Source organism: Camarhynchus parvulus, chromosome 1 (assembly GCF_901933205.1).
Source record: "Camarhynchus parvulus chromosome 1, STF_HiC, whole genome shotgun sequence".
NCBI classification, from domain to species: Eukaryota; Metazoa; Chordata; class Aves; order Passeriformes; family Thraupidae; genus Camarhynchus; species Camarhynchus parvulus.
In genome coordinates, this window is record NC_044571.1 from 109,307,637 (window position 1) to 109,330,365 (window position 22,729).

Below are 22,729 nucleotides of genomic sequence, written 5' to 3' on the forward strand. Positions count from 1 at the left end.
TTGGGACTCTCCACTTTTCCCTAAAAGTAACATGTAAGCCAGGTCAGATCTAGCTCACGCTCAAACAGACACAGAGAAGAGGCTGTTGAGTCTAGCTGGTAGCCAGATAGCTGAATCAGTCAGTGTTAAGGGAAGGAAGGGACAAACTTTTAGTTGTCACAGTCCCTCATGCAAGCCAGTAATAAGACCTTTTGTCCACCAATCTTCTCAGAGAACATTGTAACCATATGGACCTTGTCCTTTCTTAATGGATTTTGCTCACACCTTTACCTGCTGAAGCTATGACACTGCAAATATTCACAGTAGGAAGCAGAAAAAAAATGAGCTAGCAGGTAGGAAACACAAGAAAACACCTAAATTTTTCCTTCAGTTAGTATGTATTTATATTTATATGTGTAATGTCTGTATTCACATAAAGTGGGAGAGTTTCAAAGGAGACTTTAATGACAGATGCCCCAAAGTCCAGCGGTGACGGCATGCAAATAGATGGTCAAGTGAGATGGAAATTCTGGAATCTGTCTCTTCTGAGCAGGGCTGTCTAACCCCTTGTGGGTAACAGTGCGTGTCTGGGACAGCCACAGGCAGGTTTGGGACAATCACAGTTCGCCAGAGGAGATCCAGCAAGTAATTCTGGGGATGTCTGGTGGGTGAGCTCCTGGGTAAAATCAGTGCAACAGCACTCTCTTTGGAAGTTGCCCTGATGCAGAAACAGGATCCATCCTGCACTCCCAATCCTGTTAAATGACCCAGGAGAATTCAGGCAGTTGCCTGGAGGCATTTGCATCTTCTGAGAGACTTGAACTCCCCAACTCAGCTAGATACTTGTCATTGAATAATTGAAGAATTTCAGCAGAGCCCAGAGGTTTTCCTTAGGCACAAAGATTCATGTTCCTGATGTTTGCTGAAGGTTTTTTGGTTTTTGTTTTTTTTTGGTGTTAAGTTCATCCCCAGCTACAGCTAGGTGCCATTCTTTAATAAATTGCCAGAAATATCAGAGACCAAATAATGGTTCAGAGGGCCATTGAGCCTCCTAGGTATTGCTGTAGTGGCTTTTTGACACATCTGTCACTGCTGTCAAATTTATTCCAGTAGAGATCACCTTACAAGATGATACTTGATTTACATTACCTGATTTGTTCTGTAATGGGAGAGAACAGAGTCGAGTCTTTGATTTCATTTTCACAGGGAACAATATATCTTTAATTTTAAAATGGATTATCATTCAGAGAAGTTGGCTACTGCAATCCCCATTGCAGAGCAGTGTAATCATCATTCCCATCCTACTTTGTCTGTTGCAGTCAGAAATGTTTCATCTTGCCTCATTTGTAGCTGTCTGTCTTGGATCTAGATAGACACACCTGGGCCAGATCCTCAAGTAGTCCCACAGTCTTTCCCCCTCCCTTCCCCTTCCTCTGAATTTAAGCAGTCTCCAAGGAACTTTATGCTCTAAAGTGCTATTGGGGGAGACAAAGGCGTTTTTGCCCCTTTTTTGGGCTTTAATCCACTTGTTGTTTTATGTCTGCTGGAAGAATTAGGAAGATGGATTTGCACTTGAGGATAAAATTTTGTCTTCTTCCCCTGGAGATAAACCTGGTTGCAGACTCTCCAATTATTGGTGTAAAACTCATGATGGAGATTTTACAGTAGCAAGCTCCCCATGGTCTCCTATAAAACTTTAGAGTGCCTTTGAGTTAGTGTTAATCCATATGGCTCTGATTACCCTTCACTTGTGTGTGAAGTTAAATCTGCGGCTATTCTTAAATTTATAGGATTGAAGTTTTCTGTGCAAGAACAGTTTGATAATTTTTATTTTATTTTATTTGTGGCAGTGGTAGTGGATTGTTTTATTTTAATCTATCTCTGTTTGGTGATATTTTCTAGGATTCGACTAGACAAAATTAATCTGCGAAGGAAGTTTAAAGTGTAGGAGACGCTAGAGAAATCAGCTCTGAGCATTTTTCTGTAAAATTATTTTTATTATATTCTGTAAAATTTTTTTATTATTTTCTGTAAAATTATTATTGTTATCTTCTATCTTTGTTTTTTAGTTCAGCTTTTTAAGCAAGGGTTTATTCACTTCTGTATGACGTAATTTTTCTTTTCCTGATCTAAGAATAGACTTCTTGGACATAAACGTAATTCATTATGATTTTTGTCTATTCAAGCATAGAGGGTTCAAAAATGTATTCAGTAAGTCAGCATTTGAAGATCTAAGTTGCCAGAGCTTCCAGAACTCAATGGTGGTTGTTATTTCTGCCCATGATGCTGTAATTCCAGTGTTCTTGGGAAGCTCAAGCTTGTGCTATCCTCCAAGTGCCAAAAGCAGCTCAGACCAGATGACAACTCCATAGAATAGAATACTGGAGCATGTGAGAGCTCACCTGTGTGTACTCAGACTAACATCAGGGTCCTTTTTCTTCACCTTCTCACTTCCTATTGTTCTATCTGGAAAGATTTTCACTGATTCAGTCAAATGTTTTTAAAATTCTTTTTTATTCTGGAAAAAGACATGTCTGTGGGAAGGCCTATCCAGCACAGCACTCAATTCCACAGTTGATCACATTAATCTGTCAACATTTTCCCTGTAGCAGGTAAGACTTATTTCTATGGATGGATAGTCCTCAGTTTTCTTTATTACAGTTCAGCAGAGCACTCTGCAGGGTACCAATTTTTAATTATACAAAAGCAATTTCAAAGCCAAAAAGGTGGAGAGTAATGCCTGAGAAATTTTTGTTTGTTTTATTTTTCTGTAGCATTATGATACAGGTAAAAGCTGTATGAATCAGAGAATCCTCGAAGGAACCTCTGGAGATCATGCAGTCCAACTGCCCTGCTCAGGCTGGATCAACCAGGGCAGATTGCCCCAGACCACGTCCAGTCAGATTTTGAGTATATAAAGCTGGAGACTTTACACCTTTTTGGGATCCTGTGCAGTAAAATACTGTGCCATAATTCTTTCTGTGATTAAGTTTTAAGTTTGTGGAGGACTTTCTCCAATGCTGGAGCAGAAGTGTGTGAGGAGCCCTCCCACTGAGGAGGAAGCAGCAGCACAAACACTGAGTGATGAGCTCCACAACATTAACAAGAGGGACTTCTCTCCCTAAATGAACTGAAGAAAGACTATTTTAGAGGTAGTAAACTGACTGAAATTTTAGATTTTGTTTCTTTTTATTGTCAGTGGGAAAGAAAAGGTTGTAGGGGGAGAAGGGTCCTGAAGATTTTGTTCTGATTCTTATTACTCTTTCTTTTAGTTACTGTTAATAAATTTTTCTTTATACCCTTTTAAAGCTTTGAACCTGCTTTGCCTTTCTCCTAATCCTATATCACAGCAGGAAATAAGAAAGTACATTCTAGTGAGTGCACTGGTGATGAGCCAGCACAGAACCCACCACATGAACTGACCACAGCCCCCATTCTGTCCCTATGTGCTGCTGTGAAAAAGGAGTTAAGAGAATATTGGGAGAAAAACTAAGCCTGGAAAGAAGGGGGGATGGAAGATAAGTGTTTTAATATTTGGTTTTATTTCCCATTATGCTACTCTGATTTGATTGGTAATAAATTAATTTTGCCAAGTCAAGTCTGTTTTGCCCATGACAGTAACTGTTGGGCAATCTCTCCCTGTCCTTATCCTGACCCACGAGCTTTTCATTATATTTTCTCTCCTCTGTCCAGTTGAGGAGGGGAGTGATAGAGAAGCTTGGATGGCACTCAGGTCCCACCAAAATGATTGATGTTGCCTTTATGGCCCTACTCCAGTATGACCTGACTCTGATCCACTGGGTGAGCCCAGAATTGGCACAACGCTTGAGATGTGATCTCTCCGGTGCTGAAGAGACTGCAGGGTTCCTCTTCTTGGACCTGCTGGCAATGCTCTTCCTAATACAGCTCAGGATGCTGATAAGTGTAAAGTAATTTAAATTTACAATTGCTACATTTTTGAACTTCTGCAACAGATAAAATGTACTTGGCAGTTTATATTTGGAAATATAAAGTAATAAGTTAATTTGATGTACTCTTCCCTTTTAAAGTGTTGCTGATCAGTATTCCTGATGTATATTGCATATGTAATTGGTTTAGACCATTCTTCTTTATTTTTTTTTCCAGTGGCCTCATTCTTACAGAGAACCTGTCTAGCACACAGAGGAAATAAAATTATTTACTACATATAATAGGAAAAATGTTACTAATAGAGATGACAACAGAGTTTTTATCAATTAAAGATTGATGAGGAGAAGAGGAAGAGACTAGATGGATTAAAATCTGGAGTAAAGGACAGTTTATTCCAAAGATTGGCAAGATCCACTTATGAGTGTGATCAGGAAGGATTTCAAATGATGAAGAGTAAGAGGAATGAAAAAATGAGGAAAGGATGGGATCAGTGAGGCAGGAAAAATATTTCCTGTTTGAAAATAAATGTATATTGAATATATTAAAGGCTGTGACAAGGGAAAATAATTAAATACAAAATCTTATTTAGTTTTTGTTAGCAAATTAAAAATATTTAAAAATATAAATAATATCCACAAAAATTGATCACTATTGGCATAACTCCTTGCATTTTTTCAATTATAAATTGCTTCCTTTCATATGACAATCATGATGTGCAAATCTATTTGTCATAGGTAGTAAACTGAAGACAGATTAGTTTTGGTGGTTTCTTAGCGAGTCTTCAAACTGTATCAGTTAAGCAAAGTGCAGTGTGAGAACCAGTAACAACAATTAATTCTTGTAAATGGGAAGAGTTAGTAGCATTCTCTAGCTGTAAATGGGTGTTAGTGTCCATATTTCTTTTTTCAAATTAATGTCTTCTGTCCCTTACCTCTTGCTACAATTTGAACTGCAAAAGGGACGGGCAAGAAACAAGAAAGAGCCAACAACCATTTTTTCCCAATTTATAAGAAAAGGAAATTCTTCCAATGAATGCTTAATTAAAAATTTCAAGATACATTCAATTGCTTTTTGTCTAGACATATGTATTAAGCATGGACAAGTTTCTTCTGGCATACTCAAATACATCTGGTGTATGTGAATGGCCCAAAAGAAGTCAGATCTTGGAGATAAATAATACCAATGGTAGCAGGACTCCACACATCTATTATTTTCAGTATCTACTGTTAGGTAAATATATCCATTTATTCACAGTAGAGTTGTTTGTTTGGGTTTTTTTTATATTTTTTTTATTCTGTGCATCTATCAGTACTTGGTATGCCATCATATGTCAGGTGTTTGTTTTTACTTACTTTCTAAATAATATTCTCTAGTTCTTGGTGAATATGTCTGGCCACCACTGTGGAGTCCAAACATTTTATTGCTGTCACCACATTCTTGGAATATAGCTGCAAAAGAAACACATTTACACAAACTGAATTTAGTCTAGAAATTTTTTTTTTTTTTTGTCTTCTTCTCTCTCTTTTGTTGTTGGGTTTTTTGGGGTTTTTTTCCCCCATTGACTATAGAGGAGAGAAACTGGCAGCCTCTTCTTCATAGGAACTTAAATCCACATCCTTCATGAGGGAGAAGAATGCTTAGGAAAAGCTAAAGAAGATTAATCTTTGTGAATATCTAGCAAAGGGTTATTTAGTTGGCACTTCAGGATTGGTCACACTTATGCATTTTGTGATATGCAGGTTCTTTACCCCAAAAACATCCAGAATGACAAGATTCCAGAATGTTTCACATTGGAAAGGGCTTCTGGAGGTCATCTAGTCCAGCTTGGTTCTCTGACTATGCTAGAGCAGCTTCCTATGAAAATTAGAGTTCTAGATCTGCTGCTGTTTTGGTTTTTTTCCTTTTTTTTTTTAATTTGAATTAACTCCAGGATTCTCTGATCTTCTTGTTAAACAATCCTAAGTCTCTTAGCCTCAACTTTTATGAGAGAGGCTCCAATCTTTTAATTAACTGTTTCTGATACCATTTATCACTAACAGGCTCCTTCACAGCACATCTGCAAGTGGAAAACTAAGACAAATCCCACAAAAGAGGGAGCATCTGTGTTCTTGTGGTGGAGAGACAGATTTTCTGCTGCTCAGCTGTGTGAGAGACATCATAAAACTTTAAGGGCTCCATCATAAAAGATGTTGCAGCCATCAAAGAGCTTTCTGGAATCCTCCCTGGAATTGCACTAGACTCATCTCACATCTCTCCTGATACTTTGTTCCGTACTTCAATTCCCTCCTAGTGAGACATGTGAGTCATCCCTAACAGCACTAATATCTTCAGTATTGATGTATACATAAGGCTTTGACTCTTCATTGGTACTGGAATCTATTGCTAGGTTGATTGCAGATGCATTCATCAATCATTGATGATTTCTTGGCTGTTTTGTCCAGGTTCTGTAATATTTCTAAGGCAGTGACTTGTTCTTAACTGGCCACTGGAGGAAGATGACTTGCTCCACTGGCTGTAGCAGGAGTTTAGGGAGCCTGAGTGCTTAATGTAGTTAGGAAGAACGTGTTGGCATCTGTAGCCAAAATAGCCATCTGCTACAGGAGGGATGTTCATTTCTGTATCTACCTGATCAAGAAGTGCAGGAAGAACAGGGCCATCTTGTAGCTGTTCTCAGGTAGAGAAAAATCTCTTTTAGAACATCAAAAAGTGAGAAAGTCTCTATCTTCTGCTAAAATAATATGTTTGAACAGGACTGCACTCTTTAGAAATTGGAAGACTCTGACTTTCCAAGGAGTATGAAACAGAACCATAAACATGACTCTACCACGAGTAACACTTGTTCATGCCACTAAAAACACTTCCAGTGCCATGGGATCATTAAGCTTAGCTAGTAAATGGGCAGAACTATAATGTCACCACCTGCAAGGTCAGGGAAATTCACCTTTCTTGAGGCATGGTCAGCTGAAGACACACACAAAAAATGCATTGTATTTGGGCAGGCCTGAGTAGAACCTGGTTGTGCAGCAGTGCTAAAAGTGTAAAGTCTGAGTTATTCTGTGCCCCCTGTCCTTTAGGAGCCCTTTCATTCAAAGCTGACTAAAGCCAGTGCATGAAGGTCACCAGCAGTGACTGTGAAGAGCAGTCTCTTGGCAAGGAAAAAGAGTATTATAGAACTGATGTTCTTTAAAATACATAGATGGCCTTGGTAGAGCTCTGTGCTGTTTGGCCAGACAGTTTTTAATACCTACATAAGCTTAACTCTGCCTTGGTCAGGAGTCTTTAAGTACTGCTAACACACTGATTAGTATCAACATGTATCATCATCAGTAGCATCAGGAAAAATTACCTGGTCTGACCTTTGCAGAAGGACAGACTTGGAAATCTGTGAAGCTTGGTTTTGGCTTGCAAGAGGATTAGTATTTATTTCTAACTTCTACTTCAATAAAGTCATTATCTAACATTTCTTACAGTGAAGTCCCATTTAACCTGAAGCATATAGAAAAAAAATTTCTAATTTCTGTTAGTCTTTCCTTAGGTACATGTGGACTTATTACAGCTCTCCATTGTATTATTTGCATTTTCTTAGTATTATTTTTGCAGCAGTAGTCCATCAGTAGACCTTCAGAAATTCTCTTCCCAACTGAGAGACTGTTTCTGTCTGTAATTTACAATATATGGCACAGTGTGATGTATGCTATTTTGGAATTTTGTAGCATTTTCTTTTACCATAATTGCAAGGATCAGTGCAACCCAGAATAAGATTCATCTTTTTAGAGTGGTGCTGCATTTGAACATATAGTTAAATAATATCCTCTATAATCCTCAGGGCTCCTTTATTGCATTACTGTTTTCAAAACATTCATCTCTAACTTGGTACATAAGACTACCAATTACTTTTATCTATTGAATCTTATTTATTTTAATTCTGCCCATCTCTAGCCTTGCCAGATCATTTTGCAGTTTTAAGTTTTGCAGCTGTATATTTGAGAAGTATGGTTTTTAAATATTTTCTAGGCTACTGTGCTGTGGTACATGTCCAGTTGCATTAGGATAATAGGAAATCTTGTGATTCCCTGTTGAACAAGGAACCAGATGAACAGACCTTGTAAGACAATGTTTCATCCTGACTGATATGATTTTTGTTTTATTGTTTGGAGGTACGGTTAAATATTATTCTAACACAGTGAAACAGTAAAGCATCTTCATAGTTCAAAGCCTGTGTGCTTTGCAAAGATTTGAAATTTAAATTTCTTATGGGAAAGTGAGTCAGGCCTCAGACCTTCTCAGACAATAAATATCATCCTTATGATTCTCAAAAGACAAGAAGAAAATAAGCTCACTGCTTCTTTAATACAAGAAACAGGCATTACAAACACCCTAGATGGCAAGTTTTTCCTCTCTTTTTGCATGTTGCAAAATTTCTTTTTTCTTCAGAGCACACATTTCTTGAGTGCTCTGAAAAAGAAGCCAATACAGAACATGATTGTGAGAGAAAAGGTAGCTCAGTGCAGAAAATCTGCCATGCAGGAAGGTTTTCTTTATTCCATCCATGAAGGGCATGTAGTCATCCTGGCCTCTGTTTGTCACTTGGCAACAGTTGGTGAAACCTCAGCTCAGCAGCTGTGTTCAAGATCATAAGTCCTTGTAAGTCACCTTAAACTCTTTTTCATTTTATCCAGATTGCAGGAAATGGAGAATTGTTGTTGTTTCACTGAAGAAATTACCTTTCTGTTTGAGTTTTCTTCATAAGCATCTAAGGCTGTGCACCCTGATAAATAATAGATAAGGCCGTACAGGCAGGTTCTGAGTCCACAGTGCTTTGGCCTTTTCAAGGCAAGCAAAGAGTAGATGCTTCTCTTAGTGAGGCTGTCAGCACCTCTCCTGATGAAGGGAGTTTAATGCATGTCTTTGGCAGATGCATTATGCAACATGCAAAAGTGCTGAAAAATTTAAATAGGAGGAAACAGCTTGCTGTTGAACATTGTTCTTTAAATAAAGTAGTCAAATATTTCAGGAGTGTATCTCTGATGAAAACAATCTAGTCTTTTCTTATTAGACTGCAAGCCACAGCATAAAGCAGAAGATAGCCAGGTGGAAGAAATATATTTCTATTGATCCCATTATTTCTTCCTTTTGATCACCAAATACTTTGAAAGTAAAACCTATCTCCAAGGATTCTTACATAGTTCTTCAATTTCTAAACTTTTACTTAGTACCTTATATGAAGCTCAGTGATGCCCCAAATTTATTGAGTACATGAATGGGTTTAAAAATTCAGTTATATTGAAGTATTCTCAGCATCCAAGTGGCTGAAAACTGTGAAAGACACTGTTTGGAATGTCTGTTTGAACTCATCTGTGTTATCAATTATTTTCCTAATGGGGGAAAAGCCATCATGCATCGGCAAATTGATCAGACTGTTCCACAGCCAATTAGCCAAAGATCCCTCCACTGTATTGCAACCTTCAGTTTATGTGATTTCCACTGATTTTACCTATAAATGATGCCACCTTTAAAGGACACCAATGGCACATATGTCAGCCAATTTGACAGGTTGCACAGAAAATCCTAATTCTTTTTCCTCTACATTAGCATTACTTGTGAAAGTAGATTCAGTTTGAGGACTTCTGTTCTAGGGGAAAAAGGTGATAGCTTCACTAATGCAGTGCTGTGGACAGGTAAGAATTGCCTCCACTGAGAGGTAAAAACAGCCTCAGCACATGCCAAGGTAGAAATAGAAAACATGGGATTACTAAAATTTCATGCTGCCACCCTTGTGTACTTGCATGAAGGTAATCAACTTGCATGACTGGAAATGAAAGAGGAAGGAAATGGATTTTCTTTCCACATGAAAAACAACTGAGAAGTTTTAAAGTCTTAGGAATTCAGATACCATGCAAGTATGGACTTGATAGGTTAGGCATGAATAGAATAATTGTGTATCAGCCCTTTTTAAGGAAATGTGAATGTTTTGAAAAGAAATATGAATGTTTAGAAGACACAGAATAACAATACTAGATTGGTTTGTTCCACTTATTCTCACTTTGTCTCTTTTTTCTTCCTCTTCTGTCCTTGCTTATAGTTGATGCACAACTATAAGCAATTTCTGTAGATCATCCTATGGGGACCTTGGTATATTGAATTCATTAGGAGCAAAGAAACACAACATAAATCCCTTTAAATCTGCATTTAGAAAGTTGGAATCTGAAAATCAAAGGGATTGTTGCAGTTTCATAAATAATAGAGTTCTGGGAGTTTAGCGTGACCTGTAGAGTATCAGAAATCCTTCTGGCTCCAACTAATGGTTATGTTATTCCCATAAGAGAGGGAAGAGCTCCAACATAAGGAAGAAAATTTTGTTGAGTGAATCCCAGGATGGCAGCATATGTCAAATTAGAATTCTCAAAATATCAGCAAATTATTGTAGAGAATTTGGGGATTTTGTTGTTTGTTTTTTTCCCCCATTCCTCATATATATGACTCAAAACACTACAAAGATGTGGTCATTTTAGATGAAATGCCATTAGAGATGCTGCTGTGTGGCTACCATGTCTAACAGGTCCAACTGCCTTTTCCTCATGGTATGAAATGTGGATTTTTTTTCTTCCATTTTGTCAAATTTCTAAGATTCCTTTGTCTCTCTGTTATAATTCCTGTTGCAGGATTTCTCTTTAGTAACATATGATCATTACATTATTATTTTTTTTCCTAAAAATAAAGTACAGCTTTGTTTGATTGTGAACAAGGAGACTAGTTTATTGTGATGGTCATCAGTCTCAATAATTGCTAATTAATGCAGCTGAAATACATGACTGTATCTCTTACTCATAATTACCTAAACTATACAAATTATCAAGGTTGCTTGTTTCTGTGTCAGAGAACATTCTGAAAAGAAATCTTTTCCATAGGAAAAGAGAATGACAGGTAAAATAAATGAAGTGTGTCTGCTTAGGAACAAGTGTTTTATGCATAATTATTTCATGCCTTGCAAATTAACTACATCATATGTGCCTGGGAATTACAGAAAGCTGAAGTAATGTACCTAGGGCATATTGGAATTTACTATGTAATTATATTTCTTGTTGCATTTTGTATTTTTCAAACAGCTTGCAACATGAGAATCCAGCAAAGTGATGCCAGTGCTGGTATTCTCTGTTAGTGCTTTTGGCATATGTGTATTTCCCAGAAGTCAAATAAATATTCTGTTTATTTATCCTTTTTATAGTATCTCTGTAGGTATGCAAACTATGGATAGGATAATGATTAAGCAATGTAGGTTAAAATCCCCAGGAAGAGGCCAGAAGGGTCTGTTTGGCTTCTAAAAAAGTGAAATGTTAAAGGAGTTTCTAAGAAGGTTCCAAAAGAGCAGTGTTCTACTTTTTTTGTGTTAAAGTGCTAATTAAATGTGATAGAACATTTTGTATTTTACTTTATGGAGCTTTATTTGAACTACTGTGGTGGAGCTGCTTGCCACTTGGTACCTTTCAGTAGCTGCCTTCTGTCCAGGCTCCGTGGGCTGCTTTGCTTCATCAGCCAGCCTTGGCAAGGTCTTCTGTGATGAGCAAGACCCTGCTTCACTCACTCACAATGCCTGGATATCATGAGTTGCTCGAATTGCCCCTGGTTTCTCCACTGTTGCTGTTGTTTCCATCACCCTTTTAAGCAAAATGTACCTAAAACAGAAAATGCAAACAAACCAGTTCTGCCATCCATCACAGCTATCAATTTCATGAAGAGAAACTGGGTATATTTCTAACCAGATGAGGATATAGAAACAGTTACAGGAATACAATTTGAAAATAAGATTCTACATTGCCTCTGCGTAAGTGCTCACCTTGTTAAAGCTGTAGCAGTAAAATTTGGTTTGCTTTTCATCTGCATAGACAGGAAGCTTACAAATATTCAGATTGGAAAATGATGGAAGAGATAATTGTTTTTAGACCCAACACTTAGAAAAATGCTTCTGACAAGCAGCTTTCCTGCAAAGGAGTGTTATGTTGGTGCCCTTTGCAGCATTTATTGCAAAGGCTGGGTTGATATTTCCGTTACAAAACTTTCTTGCAGTTCTTTCGATAAAAATCCACTCTGTAATGAAACATGGAACATCTGATCTCATCTCTTGACCAGTGGTTGTTTTTACCAGCTTTCCACAAAATTGACTGAGCTGAGGTTTTTCTATTTTACAAAGGTTAAAAAAGGTGTGGAGGGGGAGAGGTGAGGAAGGGGAACAGTAAGAATGTAGTTGATGGAAACAGTTTGTATTTCAATTGTAGGATCAAAATTATGTGCTGTTGGCATCTCTAGGCCACTTGTGCTGTAGTGGAATTCATTGCTGTTCTTTTCAGGGCATGAAATTCTACTTGTTGTCCCATCTGTAGGAAAATATTTCAACAGATACATAAAATCTTTATCACAAGGCAGTAACAACTGAAAATTATAACAAAGTAAAATACTATGTAAGGTGTTATAGTGCATTATTTTTTAAATAATTTCAGATTACAGGGAGAAAAAAAAATTACCACTTCCAAATTATGGGGCGCTGAGATGCCTTTTAGTTTTGGTCTTTTTGTTTGTTTGTTTTGTTTTTCTATTTTTTTCTGCTGATGCCAAATTATATAAACAGGTGTGGTGGTGATCAAACCATTTGGAAAAACTTAAATAATTTTTTAATTTTTTTTTGGGAAGGTCAGTAATATGAAATAAACTACAATTCTTATGTCTGCTCATTTGCATCTGACTAGAATTGACAAGCTGAGAAAGGAATTCTGAGTCCCCATCTACTTGGTCAAAGATAGCAACAGCTTCACTGTTGTGAGGAGTTTTGGCTGCTGAAGCCACAATGATCAGCTTTGCTGCTGTTTGGGTTGGTAGATGCTTTCTTTTTGTGCTTTTCTGTTTTCCTGAGCTGGTTTTTCTCAGCTGTTCTGTCAGCTTTGCATTTTGTGGCTTCTGGCTTGCTTGCTTTTTTCCTTTAAGGTTGCTCCTCTTTTCATCATTATATAGACTTGATATTATAAACTAAATAATTGTGGGGATTTTTTCTTGTTGTGGCTGGCCATATGACATCTCAGTTCTGTTTGGAATGTGTCCATTTCACACAGCCTCAGTTTCTTTGATGTTCCTTGAAGTTCATGGCATACCTTTATGTTAGGCATGATTAAGCTGCCACCTTTCAGTCCTCAGACCCTGCAGAAGAAGCCAAGCTTTAGCTGGCCTACTCTGAAATAATCAGCAAATTCAGCTAAAATTTTCTGGCGAGAACAAACCAAAATGGGAGCCTTAGAAGAAGACAAATTAAAGTGACATTTTTGCTGAATCTTTGCTGTATCTTATTTTGGTGTAAATCTACCTGGATCGACTTGGACAGCAATTGGGCAGAAACATCTAGGTTTGGTAGCAAAAGAACCACAGTAAAACTCTTTTTTTTTTTTTTTTTTTTCATTAGAAGATATATACTAGACAAATCTAAGTCTTTGGAGACTTTAGAAAGAGGTGAGAGAGAACAGCATTAGGGACTTGAACACCTTTGTTGTTCTCACAGATGCAGGTGTAACTGTCTCAATAAATATCATAGTCGCATTTTACTTTTGATTTTCAGAGGTTTACTGTAAAAATAGACTCACTGAATTTTCACACACTATCAGACCAGACATTTCAATCTAGAGGTATATAGCTAAACTTCCTGAGTTACAGAGGCTTTTTTATTGTTTGCTTAGGAAAATTACAGTGTTTGCTCACTTATGATATTAGTATTTCTATGCTGTGGGAAGGCTTGGATAATATATGCAGATTCCTGTAGCAATTTTGCTGCAGGAAAAAAAAATGTTTGGGAATTTTTTGTCAGTTTTTCAGTAGAAAATGGAGGTTAATCTGAATATAGGCTATAAAATACTTTCAATTTTAAATCATTAACTAAAGTGACCTTTTGAATTTAAGTGAACCTACATTCTCCTTCTCCCTCATTGTTTCCATTCAAACAGAAGAGATTGAATTTTTATTCATAATCAAAAATGGAAAGCCACTATATTCAATTACCTCAACTTGTTAAATGTACTGCGTATGCATGTATAAGTGGAACTTTCAGTCTATTGGTAAAAATAAATAATTATTTACAGAATTTTAGAAATCTGATAGTCCAGTTCAATATCAGTAGTAATGAACATGAGAAAAATCTGTAGACAAACTAGGCAGGGCTAGATACAGGATTCTCAACATCTGTAAATACATGAAAAACAGGTTGGTTTTGGAAAGAATTTATTTTAGACACTGAACAAAGCTGTGAGGGGGCAGAAATCAAAGTAATTGTTGAGATTTTTAGAGGAAGGCCAGAGTTAACTCATGTCCTGTAGTTTCTATGTTTATAAATGTTAAAAATTACTCAATAGACCTCTCAAAATCTTGCTCAGCTCTTGCACTTTATTCCACAGAGAAAACAAACTGCTCTGCATGGACAACTATGTCCACACCTCTATGTTCCAGGGCCTGGTTTCCCTAGGAATCATCATGGAGCCTCTTGTACAAGACCCCACACTTTCTTCACGTGCTGGATCCAACAGTAATGTCAATTTTTTTTGTTGCTGTTTTTCAGCTCTGAGGGACAACAGAATCGAGCTGGTGCGAGCATCGTGGCACGAGCTGAGTATCAGTGTCAGCGACGTGTCCCTGTCGGACGAAGGGCAGTACACCTGCTCCTTGTTCACCATGCCTGTCAAAACTTCCAAGGCTTTCCTCACCGTCCTCGGTAAGCACACACTGAGCCGAGCAGAAAGAAGCAAGTGTTAAACTCCTCAGGCTCTGGCAAATTATGATAAGAGTGAACTTTTCTAAGGCTTGGCAGAAGATAAATGTAAACGTCTGATCTGGTTTCCCCTGATGTTTATTGTTTCATATTGCTGGGCTGAAAAATAACATGCCTCTTACTGTTTGCAGCGTGGCAGGATAATGAGTTAGGGAGCACACAAACACCGCGGAACGAGTGCTCCATAAAATGGACATAACCTCTACATCCCGAGCACCACCAGTGCACAGAAGGTGCATGTGTTCATCTCCTGACAATCTATTGGATAGGGCAAAGGAGAGAAAAGCAGAAAGCATGAAATCAAAACGAGCTTTAGAGCTTTATCATTTTTCCTTAGCTGTGCATTTTTTTGGTTCATTCTCCTTTCTCTTTTTTTTTTTTTTTTTTTGGTCTATAAAGTGCAAATTTTCACTGGGTTTGCCGCTTCTTTTATGCTTTATCCTCTAAGTGCTCTGCTGTTTTCCCCAAAGGTTATAGATACACATAGAAAAGCAATAGATTTCAAGAGATGCCCAGGAAATAAAGTTTCTGCTCGAAGCTTTATATGATTCTATGAATGTCAGTAGCCCAATCAGCCAAAATTGCTATAGTTCACTAAAACACACCTGCAAACCTAAGAGGCTATATGATTTTAGAGATTGATTTTTATTCTTTTTTCCTTTTTTCTGTCCCTGAACATGACTCTTTCTCTCTTTTTGTTTTATTTTTATATGTGGATGGGCAGACAGTTGAATTTAATAGAACTAATGTAAGATATTCTCTGTGGCAGTAATATTCACATTAATCCAGCCAGGGAATTGGTTTTGTGCTTAGGATATGAAATACATCTCCCTTTCAGTCCCTGTGAGACTATTTTACAAAAATCTTCACTACTTTACCATTAAGGACAAAAAGTACCCACTCAAAGCAAAATATTCTGGAATAGCAACTGCCTATGCTTTATCTTCCTTCTGCAGAGAGGCATTTCATGATCTAAACAATTGAGGAGTACACCAGTTTGACCTTTTAAATGGCAGAAAGACATAGAGAAAGGTGTTACAAAGACAAGAAAACCCCCAAAATATCTAGGCAATATTTATTAATAAAAGTAGCTTGATCCTTAACAGTCCTTTAAGCTTGACCTTCATATTAGGGGAGGGTTTCATGAAATTTTCCCAACACCATTTACTTACTTTCCAAGAGAGAAAGCTGCACAGTTTAGGATTCCTGCCTTTTTTCATTTTGTATTTGTAATTTCCTATTTCAAAGGAACATTTTAAACTCCTAAAACATTTTCTGCCAGAGAAGGGGAGCTTTGCCACTGAAGTGTATTGCATCTTTTAATCAGATAAACTATCCTTTTATGTACTAATAGTCTCTTTATTGACTGCTCTGCTTTCAATTAGAAAATTTAAGTGTCAAGGTATTGTAGTAGACAAAATTTTCTGTCCTGAAAGAGAGGATTAGGCTTATTAAAGAGATGTACTATGCAATAGGTGATGCTGCTTTGCTTTTATGTACATAATCTGTCATTTTGAAAAAGAGATGCAGAAAAATGGAATTATTAAATACAGGGCCCAGGATCAATTACTGTGACCGAGCCCTTTATCTTGCCACAAATGTGGATGCACCAAAGCAGTGTAGCTACAAGACATAACTGTCTTTTTTTTTTGAGATTTTTAAATTACTGTCATCAGTGATACTTTAAAATAAGTTATTCTTGTGTCTTCATAAGTTCAATGGATTTATGCATGCAGTGATCAAAACTTTCCCAATTTTCTTTGTGTTTTCTTTTTTGTTCTTGCTTTTTTGGTGTTTTTTTGGCTTTTTTTTTGGGGGTGTTAATCTTCCATGGTTCATTGAAAAACAGCCATTTCCAAATTGAATATTATGTGTATGGTATGTCCAAATCATATTATCTGCTCTGAAGAACTTGTATACAGCAGAGGACCCTCCACAGTCGGTGAAGTTGTGATTATACCTCTTGGTGTTTTGGTTTTGTTTCTCTGAAGATAAAGTGACTCCAGTATTTATTTTCACCCTCCCTTTTCCCTTTTTTTTCTTTATTAAAGTCTTCATTATTTAGGTGTAAATATCTGTCCTCAACCTAGGTCAGTTCAGTTTTTTGTTGCCAGTTTAACGTTTAATTTTCACAGCTGTGAAAATTAAATGTGTTTGTCATCCTGCTTGCTGTGCTGAGCAGTTTAAATATTGTAACAAGTCAGACTAGACCTGCATGCAGAATATACAGAGATAAGGTATTTATTAAAATGCAATCTGTTTCTCTAGAAAATTAGGTAATTCCTGCTTTCTCTATTTATTTAGAATCAACTACCGTTCAGATTGATGGATATTTACAATAGGAAAAAGGTTTAACTGACAAGGCACGAGGAATTAATTATCCTGTTTACAGAATTTAGAGCATGTGAAGAAGTGAACTTTAAGTTGGTTGTGCATTCATGGCAGCAGCTGACACTATCAGAGACATTTTGCTTGTTTGCTTGTTAGGTGTTCCTGAGAAGCCACAAATTACTGGATTTACCTCACCAGTTATGGAGGGAGAGAGGATGCAGCTCACTTGCAAGACATCTGGTAGTAAGCCAGCAGCTGATATCAGATGGTTCAAGAACGACAAAGAAGTTAAAGGTATTTAAAAGGATTTTAGTGTCATTTGATCCAATTGTCAAAACTATCTAATCCATAGAATTATGGGGTTTTTTTTAATCTGTGTTTGAAAAGTTGCTCCTATTGGGTCATGAAATGAGTAGGGGATGGCACACAGATGAAGAATTGATTGTAATTTACTGTAGTGGTCATGTAACCATCTTTTTATTGTTTTTTCAAATAGTAAAAACTGATGTTTTGGATTGCTCAGAACTCTATGCAGCATAATAAACTCAACTGTGAGGCTTCATAGAGAAATATTTTCTGGATTATTATCACAGTCAGACCACTTGTCCCTGATATTTTCCCTTTTCATTTCTCTTGTGCCATTCCAGCATGGGGTATGTCTGATTTAGTTAATTCCCAGATTTATACAATCCCCTAAAAAATGTGACCAGGTGAGGCAGAACCATCTGGAACAGACAGGAGAATGCACTTCCCATAGGAGACCTATGGAGCCTGCTCTGCTGAGGAAGAGCCAGGATGTAGCAAATGAGGGAATCTCAGCTGGGAAACTCAGAATCTCCAGCCGAGGCAAGGATGCTGACAGTCTGCAGTGAGGAGGAGGAGAAGATGGACTTTAAAGGGGATCAGGAAAACATCACAGGGACTGGGGGGAATTGGACAAAGTCTGTTGTTACAGAAAAGCCAGTGAGTGACTAAAAACAAAGTTGACAGCAAGGCTTTGCCTTCAAGGATGCAGCGAGCTAGGAAAGAGCTGCATATAAAAAGCTGTTTATTTCCTTTACATCTTTTCTTTCACTTGGTATGTTCTTTGCTTAGACCTTAGTTTTCTACTCCATATTCTTAAAAATGATGGAATTGTTTTAAATCCTCATTGGTGAATGAGTGAGTGACGAGAGATTCCTAATGCAGAAGGCTGTCATACCTCCAAGCCAGTTGAGGTGCCCATTATAAAGTAGATGGATAAAAAGGATAAGGTATTGGTATTTATTCATGTCACCTCTATTCATTCTGCTATAAGACCAGATAAATAAATGATTCAAAATCCACCTTTTCTGTGCAGCTTTAAAGAACAAAAACAAACAAAAAACCACCCTTCATTTATCTAATTTGTCTAATATTTTGGATTTCATTAGCTCAATAAACTGCCTCAAGCAAAGTTACAGAGTTAATTACAGAGCCATTTATCTTCCTTTCCTATTCTCTTCCAAGTGCAATGTGCAAAAGCGGAGCTCTGGTATAAAATTGGTGAATAAAGGAGATTGTAGATGATTGCCTAAAGAATCCTGTTCATTCTAGAGGTGTTCTTATATTTCTAATGAAAATGAGAATAGTATTGAAAGGAACAAGCATTTTAGACTGGAATAATTTGAAATGTGTAACAAGGATAGAAAATGAGTAAACAGAGAATAATTCATTTCAGTACTGGGAAATTTGAGGAAATTGATGACAGAAATGCAGCATCTAATCAAATGCAAGTAAAAAGAATTAAACAGCACAGCTAAGACACATGGCACAGCAGAGACTGTGTCCTTCAAAAAAGATGGCATGATGAATATACATATTGAAGGCATGTTAAGATTGGAAATAACTCCAAGCCATGTCAATACTATAAGATAAACACTGACACAGTTGGCCTAACAGCAAGGCCATACTGAAGATATGTTATTTGAAATTTGAAAATAAGTTATTTTAAAAATTACATTAAAAATCTGGTGTAATACCTTTGCCTTTCCTTCAGCTGACAAGTAATTGAAGGCAGCAAGCAATTTGTTGATTTAACTCTTTAACTATTTGACTCTTTAATTTATTTTTCTCAAGAGTTCCTAAAGGGATTAAAAAAAAAACCACACAAAACCAAAACAAGATGGGGAAGAAAGGAGTATAAAAGGAGTATGAAAAAGAACAGTAAAGAGGAAAAAACCCCTGACAACCAGGAATAGGAGGAAAGTACTGAGCACATTCATTTCAGTTCAGTTTTCTAGGTCTTCTGAAGAGCACATTGCCATTTCTCAAAGGTTAGAAATAAAATAACCTAACCAGTCTGCAGTGGCATCAGCAGAAGTTACATTAGCTTTGTGCAGTGTAAAAGGTGAAATGATAAATCTGAGAAAAGAGATATGAAATGATATGCTAATGCAGCTGACATTAAAGGTCAGGAGTTCGTCTGTCTAGCACCAGTAAATCCAATTGTGTTCCACTGTATTATACATGCTGCAAACGAATATAAATGATGCACTGAGATCAGAGTTGCACCAAAGGGGAAAAAGCCACTCTAAAATTGTAGCTCCATTGCTATGACTCAAAAAAGGAATCATCATCTGATAAAGGAATAGTGTTTGATAAAGTAAGTGTTAGTAATGAGAGAGACTGAATGTGAAGCACTGGGTGCCACACCTTTTAGTTTACTGTTCTGTCACTCATATGTGCACCAATTTAACAAAGGGATCTGCAGTTTAGCATTCTGGTGACATTTCTGGAAGGTTATTAAGAACAAAAATACTGGAGCAGCTAAATGCAAATTTTTCATTTTGAAATTACCTATCTTTTTCAACAAAATTTGTTACATGCTCTTTGAACAAAATTATATAAAGAATTTTTTATAGGCTTCAGGAATATTTTGAATAGATTTTATTTTTCTTTTTTTTTTTCTTTTGCTAGGTAGACTTGATTTTAAAACTAAATAAGTTCATTTTGTTGCAACAGGTTAAGATACTTTGAGTAAGTTTCTTTAATTTTAGTATACACAAAGATTTCAGAGAGGCACTGATTATTGTCTTGAGAACCCTCTACAGCAAAGATGTTTTTTGTATTTTTTTGATAATAAGGTCATTTCATGCCAGAAATTGAGTTTAAATGCAAACAATAATTATATCTGCCATGTAAAACCAGAAAAACTCCCTTTTTAAAAGATGAGTATTTCTGTGTGTTACAGGTGTGTGCTTTTATAAATAGCTTGCAATGAGCAATAGATGATGAACATTCCATCATTTCCATTTATTATTTTCCCTATCAAACATCTACACTTATGAGAAATAACCCTGTATTAGTTGATACAGCCATATCTATATGTGCACCTGTCTGAAAGTCATGGAAGTGGGCCTGAAGCTGATCCCCGGGTTCATTTGGCCCAACATCTATTCCAAGGTTAAATCAAGTAGCTAAAGGTCTTCTCCAATTCAGGTTTGAAAAGTCTCCCAGGTCAGAGATTCCATAGAAACATTTCTGTCTAGGGTAGATTTTTCAGCATTCTAAAGTCCTCTTGTTTATGTTTTCATTATTTGTAGATATTTCATGATACATAATCCAGATTTGTCTAGGTGTAACTTGTGTTTGTTGCCCATCAGCTTTTGTTGTACACCTCTGAGGGGATTCTGGCTCTTTTTCTCTATGGCCATAATTTATGTACTTTAAAGCAGCAGTTTGATCTGGTTTTAGTCTTCTCTTCTTTGGGTTAGATAATATCAACTTTCTTAAGATGTCTTTGTAGAGCTCCACTGACCAGAGTGTTTTTCAACAGGTTTATTGTACATTTTTTCTTCAGAAAGCCCAAAACTGGGCCTGGTCCTCTCAATGTAGCCACGCACGTGCCAAAGAGAGAAGGATCGCTTCCCCTGACTTTCTGACTGTGCTTTTACTAATGCAAGGCAGTGGGTTTAGCTTTCAGGCCTGCAAGGGCACTCTGTTCACTAACGTTCAACACGTCCTACCACCCCTAGGTCCTCCTCTGTAAAGCTGTATCCCTTCAGGCTGTTCCATTACAGTGCTTCCCACACAAAATGCTTGTGTCATGGATTTCTTTCCAACCTTTTCTTCAAGGGAATATTTAGGAGAGAGAGGAACAGCAAGAAAACAAATTAAACAGTAGGCTACAATTGACATATTTAAAAATTCTGTAAAATATCTTGAGTGATGGTGTGTTCTCAGTAGCTGATCTCCACCATTCTCACATCCAGTTGGGTTTGCACTCAATTAGAACATATTACAATCCCACCTTCATTTGCCATGAAGAAACATCTAAGAAAATACAGCTGGTAAGAAGAACAAGCTAAAAATTTCTGTTGGTGAGGATGCTAACAGTTTGTAGAATCTTATCACTACCCTTTTTGCAGAGGAAGTTAATTCTGAGAGTCTAACTCTTTCACACAATAAATAACTAGAGAGGGACTTCTCAGCATCAATTTAGGAAATTACCTGCTTTTGTTTTTCTAAAGGATTAAAAATCTACAACATCTCAATAAAATTAAAGTTATTGATGTTTTCAGGAGCCTTCTGTCCCCCACCTGAAGTCAGTAAGCAAAGGGATATGCACATTACTTATAAGCAGAATGTTACCTATACAGGTGCTTATTATTAAATATGGAAACCTAACTTTGGGAACAATATCGCATGTGTTTGCTTTAAATATTAGTGAAGACATTTGTTGTTTGATTATAATAACTTTGCTTTAGCTCTGGCCAATATGTCTCTTACCTACTAATCCCTAAATATTAATAGTGACCATGGCAGAAATGGAAATCTTTTAAGGCTTAGCAGCAAACAGTCAGAAAAATTCTCGTATGCAAGAAATAATTATTTTTTAGGGAGGAATGGAAACTGTATAACTACACAGTGTCCTTGTCTGTCTGGAGACAATGATAAAGACCACCTCTCTGAAGTCAGAGGTATTTTTAATCTAAAACTATGTAGCTTAAGCCATTGAAGATTTGCTTTCTAAAATTGATATTTCATGGAAATTTTATTTAGGTCATTCTGTTCTCTAATGGGATTTAGTATAATTTGTAAAACTGAAACCTCTCACTTTTCATAGGGCACAGAGGACATATGAAATCTCAGTGTAATTTAATATATATGTTTAAGTATTTATAGATATCTTTTCAAGCTTTCACTGCAATAAATCAATATAACAAGCTTACCATTTTTTTTCTGAAATAAACTAAAATCAATAAGTATCACAAGTAGTTGGGAACCAAGTGAAACAATTCTAAAGTATGTGTAAGAAGATCTCATGTTCCTGTTAATACATTCAGATATTTTAAGTTAAATGCTCAGTCTTTTGGATCTTCGTTTCTGATCTAGCATGTATTTCTTACAACAAAATGTTCTGAATGTGAATCTTAACCTTGAGCTGAGATAATGCTTCCTAAGCATAGCTGAAAACTCCCTCCACTGCAGTGTCTGTGCTAAAAACTCAGATTTTTAACTGGATCTGCAAGTATCATGTATCAAGTCAATTTAGAATCGTGTAAAGCAGTGAGTGGAAGTTCTCTGCAGTAATCTTATTTCTGGTCTTCTTGGGACTCATTTCAATATTCCAGTAAATACTATGGCATGCTCTATTTACAGTTGTTTATTACCATTGATGACTATACCTGGTTTTATCAGTAAATTAGCATAATTCTAACCAAACAACAGAATAAGCAATGAATTAAGTAA

General features: G+C 36.7%; 1 protein-coding gene across 3 annotated transcripts in view; it reads left to right on the forward strand.

Annotated features, from left to right (window-relative positions):
* Positions 1-22,729, forward strand: part of CADM2 (cell adhesion molecule 2) — a 578,457-nt gene that overhangs the window by 448,587 nt on the left and 107,141 nt on the right. For all 3 annotated transcript variants that reach the window (XM_030960443.1, XM_030960463.1, XM_030960451.1), the window contains 2 exons: positions 14,477-14,629; positions 17,174-17,311. In XM_030960443.1, coding sequence (XP_030816303.1) covers positions 14,477-14,629; positions 17,174-17,311 — 291 coding nt within the window. The remainder of the gene's footprint in view (positions 1-14,476; positions 14,630-17,173; positions 17,312-22,729) is intronic.